The sequence below is a fragment of the Coregonus clupeaformis genome, unplaced genomic scaffold (genome assembly GCF_020615455.1).
Source record: "Coregonus clupeaformis isolate EN_2021a unplaced genomic scaffold, ASM2061545v1 scaf0005, whole genome shotgun sequence".
In the NCBI taxonomy this organism is placed as follows: Eukaryota; Metazoa; Chordata; class Actinopteri; order Salmoniformes; family Salmonidae; genus Coregonus; species Coregonus clupeaformis.
In genome coordinates, this window is record NW_025533460.1 from 1007015 (window position 1) to 1014166 (window position 7152).

Genomic DNA, 7152 nt, shown 5'->3' on the forward strand with positions numbered 1-7152 from the left:
AGGAATTGCAGATTTGTAAAAAAAAATATTGCAGGACGTAACATATCATACAAAATGGATGACGTTGTACACCATTTTCAGGGGCCCGTTTTGATTAATGAGCTCTACTTTCAAAACTACTGGCTGAAATTATACAAAACCTTTATAACGCATCTTTAAGTGGTGTAAAGAGGGATCAACCTGATATTGAGAAGGAAAATCACTTGTCATTAAAGGGGAAATCAGCAGTTGCTACATCCAATTTTTTACTTATCAATTAATGATATGTACCCATTGATTCTTGAATAATATAACTTATAAATGCCTCATGATCTTAGTTCAACTGTCGTACCCCATCAGAACCCATAATATAAGCTTGTTTTACTCCAATGTTTGTAAACAAAGTAAACAAACACTATATAGCCTCAAAACATGGTTAAAACTATAATTTTGATTTCATGGATGATCAGTCCTATCATCCATAGCTTTGTCTATGAATTTGTAAGTGGTTACATTTCTTCAGCCCCATCCCTCAGGTTTTTACCAAAACAGGGGCGGGGCCGCTTTGTTATCGTTTCTACTGCTGATTGCAGCTTTATAGTACTATGTCACATAATTAGTCCTGATGCACTTTTCAAGTTTCAGTCAAAGGTTTCAAGTTTTATGCATTTCACTCTGCATGGGGAGAAGTTTCAAGATAGGCTCTAAGACACTTTAAATATTGCCTTACCCACCCTTCACCCTCTCCTAGCCTCCTTGTGCAAAAAATGTGTGGGAAGTGAGTTTCAGTACACTGGAAATGCAACTACTACTGTTCATATACAGAGAGGAATGTTTTCAATTAACAATGACATTAATCTGAGACCTCTATCAGCCCCTCATTCAGCTGCTGTATCAACTCAGACCCAGGCCAGCCCAAACCATCTGGGCTTGAGATCTGAGGGGCTGAGGGCCTGGTCTATGTGTTTAGGCCTACAGGGCTGCAAATTCAGTCGGGCCCTCTTTATCAGTGCTTTTCCCAGTGCTGCCAACTGTCTCACTCTGAGAGACTTGGATTGTCAGTCACTGTCAAATACACATAGCTAGTGTTCAGCAGGTCATCGACTCATCTTTCAATAAACTGCAGGTTGATCTCACTCTCTGGCACCAGCAGTGTCCGGGTCATGGGTTTGACTGCTGCACCACTGCCATCTGGATCGGGCTTCACATCAAACTGCATCAGAATCTGAGGCGACCAGGAGAGGGGTTGAGAAAATTAGAGGGCACCCCTCACATGAAACAGTACTTAGAAGAATGGAAGTCCACTACGAGGCTAAAAACACAGTATACAGTCACGACCGAAATGATTGGCACCCTCGATAAAGATTAGCAAAAAATACTGTATAAAATAAAGAATCAAAATACTGAGCTATATTGTATCCCCCCCCAAAAAAAATTGGGAAATATATTGCTAATACAATTGCTCAGAGATCTTTTTTTTTTTTCAATACTCTGGCACCCTCCCCTTGCGAAGATAACGGCACTGAGCCTTTTTCTAAAATGTTATATGAGATTGGAGAACACATTGGGAGGGATCTTAGACCAGAGAGGAAAATGTATTACTTGTTAAACAAAATCTCATAAAATAATACAATTTTCCCAAAAGATGTAGCATAAAATATAGCTCAATATTTGTATTATTTATTTTATACAGTCTTTTTTTTTTTTTTGCAGTCTTTATCAAGGGTGCCAATAATTTCAGTCATGACTGTATGTACTGGGACTCAAAATGCTATGAAAATGAATGTCATTTTCGGAGACACTTTCTGCCAAAGCCTAGCTGTAAAAGTGACCAAAAATCTACTCACTCGTGCAAGTGCCAGGTAGACCTCCAGCTCTGCGATGCGCCGGCCGATGCAGCTGCGTTTGCCCACACCAAAGGGCACTGAGGCGTAGGGGTGGTGGCCTTCTTCCCGGTTCAGCCAGCGATGGGGCTGGAAGGCATTCGGGTTCGGGAAAAATGCTGCATTCCGGGATGTGGCGAAGTGGCAGAGGGTGATCAGAGTCTGGATAGGATAGAATCGTGAGATACTGCTGTTAGGAATCAGTTTAAAAAACGTTCTATTACACACATTTGCCTTTACACATGAATATTACACCATATTACACCAGATTGCTTTAAAAGTTCTGAGAAAGAAGCATTCAACATTAAGTCAACACCTACGTTTTTGGGGAGGAGGTAGCCGCCGACCTGGATGTCTTTGTCTGCGATGACCCTGGCATTGGCCGGAATAACAGGATAAAGTCTGGAGAAGCCAAAACATAACGATGTCAGTGTGACTGATCAGTCTAATGATTTACGATTGGTTGTAGTAGTTGATTGAATCAAGGGTACATAGTTCACCCCAATTGGTAGTGGATGAAATGAACTTCCCTATGTGCGGTGCCCCCGCACATTGACTCTGTACCGGTACCCCTTGTATATAGCCACCCTACTGTTATTTTATTTTACTGCTGCACTTTAATTAGTTGCTATTTTTTACTTATCTCTTTTCTACTTAACACTTTTTTTTATTTTCTTAAAAACTACATTGTTGGTTAAGGGCTTGTAAGTAAGCATTTCACTGTAATGTCTATTCGGCGCATGTGGCAAATAAAATGTGATTTGATTTATATAATGAGGAGCTATGAGCACTTGGAATAGCGCTATATTAATCCAAACCTATATCATTATTATTACTATTATCATTATCATCATCCAACATTTCTACCTGAGCACTTCCTTGACCACAGCCTTCATGAGGGGCATGCGAGCCACGTCTGCAGCCCCAGGCACCCTCCGACCCCCCATCACGGCCAGTACCTCCTCCCGAAGCGAGGCCTGCACCTCGGGGTGCCGAGACAGCTCGTAAAGGGACCAGGACATGGTGCTGGAGATCTGAACACACAGGACACAGCAGGTCAGTACGACTGAAAGATCATTCACCATAAGGTCACTGTAGCAGTGGATGGAGAGGGTAGTGAGCTCCCTACAGCTAAGCCTAACTGTATGGGATCAGACTTAACACACAGAGAGGGAGATTAAGAAGAGGAAGTATGCTGTAACTAGGACTGAGAGGAAATGGAGATGTTTGGCTATTGGATATGTTAAAAACTAATATTAAAGTACTAGGTCAAAGATGGAGACAGAGAAGACAGAGGTGAGAGAGATGCGAGAGGAAGGAGAGATGAGAAATGTTCCTCACCGTGTCCACCCCAGCCAGGAGCAGCTCGGTGACGTTGCTGTACACTGTCTTCATGGGCAGCCCCGTGCGGGTCAGGAAGTAAGTCAGATATCGCCCCTCCACCTCCTCTCCCCGTGCCACCTTCTCTGCTTCCTCCATCAGACGCTGGTCAATGTGACCTTTAGCTGCAAGGAGAGAGATCAGGGGTCAAGATCAGAATGAAGGAGCTCAGTCAGACCTAGGTTCAAATATTAGTCCGATCTAGGTTCAAATACTATTTGAAATCTTTCAAATACTTTCAGCGTTTGCTTTTAGTCTGACTTGAGTGCCAGATGGGCTAGGTTTGCAGTATTGCGACAATTCTACTGGTTCCATAGCACCAGGCAAGCTCAATCAATTCCAGCTAGTATTTGAAATTATTTCAAATAGTATTTGAACCCAGGTCTGAAGGAGCTCTAGTCAGACTAAAGGGATCCGTACAGCTTAAAGAGGAAAAAATAGACCTCTGGGAAAGCTTACTACAGGGATTACAGGTAATGAATGGAAGGAGACCACACACTATGGGTCCTGTTCAATGGGAACTATTTATAGTTACTATAAATTACTAGAAATCTATCAGTAGAGTGTAACTAACACTGGGGGCAACTAATAATAATCAGTAGGTCAGTCGAATAGCATGGATTAAAGAAGTCCACGGAATTAAACCAAGGTGGAGCAAGTATGAGGCTATCCAAGATGGCAGCTCACCGAATTGGAACATGTAGTCCCAGCACTGGCAGAAAGTGTCCCAGGGCTTGGGGAACAACTGGTGTAACCAGGCGGGCATAGCCATGGTGAGGAGCGTCATGACAAACATGGTGTTAATGGACTGAATGAAACGTTCTGTCTCCGTGGGAACCACAGGGTCTAGGCAACCAATCCTGGACTCAAACAAGATTGAGGAGATCCCTGCAGAGAGGAAGACAGGCAGAGGGTAAGGGGAGATGGTGTGAAGGGTTTGAAGGGCTTTGTTTGTTTGCCCTCTGTAATACAGATCCAATCAAGCCTATTATAGACTTGTCAGAGTAACATACTCGTACCATACACGAGTAAGTTATGGTAATAGACTAAACTAGTAGCCTACAATGCTAATTGACATTGATACAATAGAATGACAATGATAAAGCTGCTTCCTTGTTGTTGTCTCTTATTACGGGCACCTGACCTCAGATGCTGACCTCATATGCCACCGTTTAAAAATACCAACAAAGAAACAGAGTTGAGTAAAAGCAGGCCTCAGGAGCGCACCACAGTGAATGTAAATAGGCCTTACCTTCGAGGCCGAAGCGGTAGAACTCGCTGGCGATGTCCGGGACGAGGCCGCGGGGGTCCTGGCGCCTGCGGAGGCGGAGCTTAGTGATGAGGTCATCTACCACGCCGTTTAGAGTAGCGTCGTAGGCCTCCACCGCCTTTGGACGTAGCATGTGCTTCCCCAGGAGACTCCGCACCGCCTGCCACTCCTCCCCCTCACTGAAGATTAAGGTAAACAGAAAATAATGCCATCAAATGAGTTTTCACACCAACAAACATCAATAATGTACATGTTTTATACAGGCTGGGCCAACTGTACTGTAGGCTACTTGATTGAATTGTAATTGTTCAGTTTGTGTCATTCTTTAGTTTTCTATCTTATGTTTGTTGTGTAGTAAATATTTCAGCTTTTATTTTCATTGTTTTTTCCTTTAAAGCACATTGCATTGCATTCCATGACTGAAATGTGCTGTATAAATAAAGCCTGATTTAATTTGATTTGAGATAGTATTTTCATATTCCTGGTGATTAGGTAATAACCCATAGGTAATAATAACCCATCATAGATCATAGATGGAGGGCTGACTCACTGTCTGGCTGCTAGGCCAATTAGTCCTTTGTCTAAAGTCTTTGCTTCGTCTCTGTTAGTCTTTCCTGTTTCCTGTCAACAGCACGTCACCCTGACATCAGAACAGTTTAAATCAGGATGACAACTCATTGAGTAAGATCACACAGTCATACACTGTCATAAAGATAATTAGGCTGCTATAGTGATATTATTAAATATGGGACACACAGATGCTATGTGTCAAGTTGAACAGTGTCCAATGATGATGACTGTGGCTGTCTGAGGGTGTGAGAGAAGAGGAGACGGGAGGGGGGAAGAGGAGAGGTGTGGTGATGAGAGACAAAGGAATATGGAGATAGGGGAGGGAAAGGGATAAGATAGGGGAGGCAAGGGCAACGGAGTAGAGGGGAGGGGGACAGCATGGGGGGGAAACAGCAGAGGAGAGGAATGGTACTCACGCTGTGAGCAGTCCGTAGCCATGGCCTCGTTGTTTCCTATAGTCCTTCCAGGAGGAGAGGTCAGAGCGGATTGGGGTCTGGCCCTCCTGCCTCAGCACCTGCTCTATCAGGGCTGGCTCGGCCACATGCACTGTCAGGATGGGACCGAAGCTGGCCTTCCACATTGGCCCGTAGCGCTTCACACCCTCAAGCTGGGAGAGGACAACACATTAGCACACAACGCATTTAGATAGCATGATTCACTGGAGATGGAACAGTCCTTAGAATTAGAATGAATCTATTTCTATGGATGGAACATCAACATGTTGTGAGCAGACCTAGCTACAGTTCTAAAGTAAAGTTTATGGACAAAATCTGTTCAATGTTCAAAGCTTTGGGAGCCGCCCTATGGTCAAGATGTGATATAAAGCTTGCCCTCTTGCTCCTTATGCTCCCCATCTACCCCTATGATGTAGCAGACACCCGCAAAGCACAGGAAAGTGCCTGAGTTGCCCAAGGCACTTTCCTGCTCAATGAACCAATGAACCACTTGTCTTACATAGCTTATGCATTTGCAACTGCATGTCTGGTGCATTTAGGTAGCTTTTGTTGGCCCCCTCATAGCTTTTTAATTGCTGAACAATTACATTACACACTGATGGTTATGTTATACAGTACATGTAAGAAGAGCCAGTGACAGTGTCTGCCAGTCTGACACTGTTTATGGCCTTGGCTGACTGAGGGGGGCAAGCCTGCCCTTCCCTATAGCACCATGCCATATCTAACCTAATGGAGCAGGTGTAGAAAGACTGCTAAGCTGAGTTCCCACTTCCGTTTTTCAGGGGAAACAGAAGTTAGGTTGAAAATACTGTACCCCTGAAAATCGGATGATAGCGTTTTCTGGCGACTCCGCGTAGGCTATGCCATACCCAACAGTAATGTAATAACCTATCTATTACAAGACACAATGTGATGACCAGTTACATCTGCCAATGAAAGATACATTACTATGGTACTCCTGTTAAAATGACAGACCCATAAGCACTAAGTATAAGACATTATAAAACACTAATTTCATACATTTACATCAGTGTCTGTCTGGCTAAAAAGTAATGATTAAAAAGAAAGATGAACAAGTCATTCAAATAATTTACCTGCAGCTCGTGGAGGCGGGACAGTCCCCGTTTGGCGAAGAGGTCCCAGGCAAATTTGGCGACGGTTGGTCCCGGCATCTCCTCCAGGGTTTTCATCCGGTGCGTCGCCTCCGTCTTCTTCAGGCTAGCTGCGCTCTCAGCCCACTTCTCCATCCACTTGATCAGCGGGGACGCACTGCGACCGGACACTTTGAGGGCTTGCTGCAGCATCCTTATGGCTATGTTCATACAATGGAAGATGAACGATGGCAAGTGTGTCGGGTGTCGGCGCTCATCTCGCACCAAGACACTGTATTTATACCGCTAGACCCATGCCGAACTAGAGTTGTTAAGTTTCTCAGTGTGGGCCAATGAAAGCAAATGCTGGAGTCGACCCCGCCCAGTGGCAAGGCTGGGACGCAGTAGGCGTGAACTATTTGGAAGGTGTGTCCAATCAGATGGCAGAAGTCAGACCAACCCAAAGTAGCGCACACGTGGAGGGTAAATAGCCTAATCAATTTTCTCAGACACCGGTGGAGCTG

The 7152-nt window shown here is 44.3% G+C and overlaps 1 protein-coding gene across 1 annotated transcript; it reads right to left on the bottom strand.

The window, feature by feature from the left end:
* Positions 1 to 457: 457 nt before the first annotated feature.
* On the bottom strand, positions 458 to 6940 carry LOC121577839 (25-hydroxyvitamin D-1 alpha hydroxylase, mitochondrial-like). Its single transcript, XM_041891768.2, has 9 exons — positions 6632 to 6940; positions 5499 to 5689; positions 4495 to 4691; positions 3930 to 4130; positions 3204 to 3367; positions 2730 to 2896; positions 2183 to 2264; positions 1827 to 2024; positions 458 to 1204 (listed from the first exon to the last, which is right to left on the bottom strand). Exons 1-9 carry the CDS (start codon positions 6857 to 6859, stop codon positions 1085 to 1087), a joined length of 1548 nt encoding a protein of 515 aa, XP_041747702.1. The 5' UTR covers positions 6860 to 6940; the 3' UTR covers positions 458 to 1084.
* Positions 6941 to 7152: the final 212 nt, after the last annotated feature.

Coding starts and splice junctions, on each gene's coding strand:
- LOC121577839 (XM_041891768.2), bottom strand. CDS start 6,859: ATGAACATAGCCATAAGGATGCTGCAGCAAGCCCTCAAAGTGTCCGGT. Junction 4,131..4,494: donor CTACCGCTTCGGCCTCGAAG/GTAAGGCCTATT, acceptor TCCTCTCTGCAG/GGATCTCCTCAATCTTGTTT. Junction 1,205..1,826: donor TCTACCTGGCACTTGCACGA/GTGAGTAGATTT, acceptor TGGTCGCCTCAG/ATTCTGATGCAGTTTGATGT.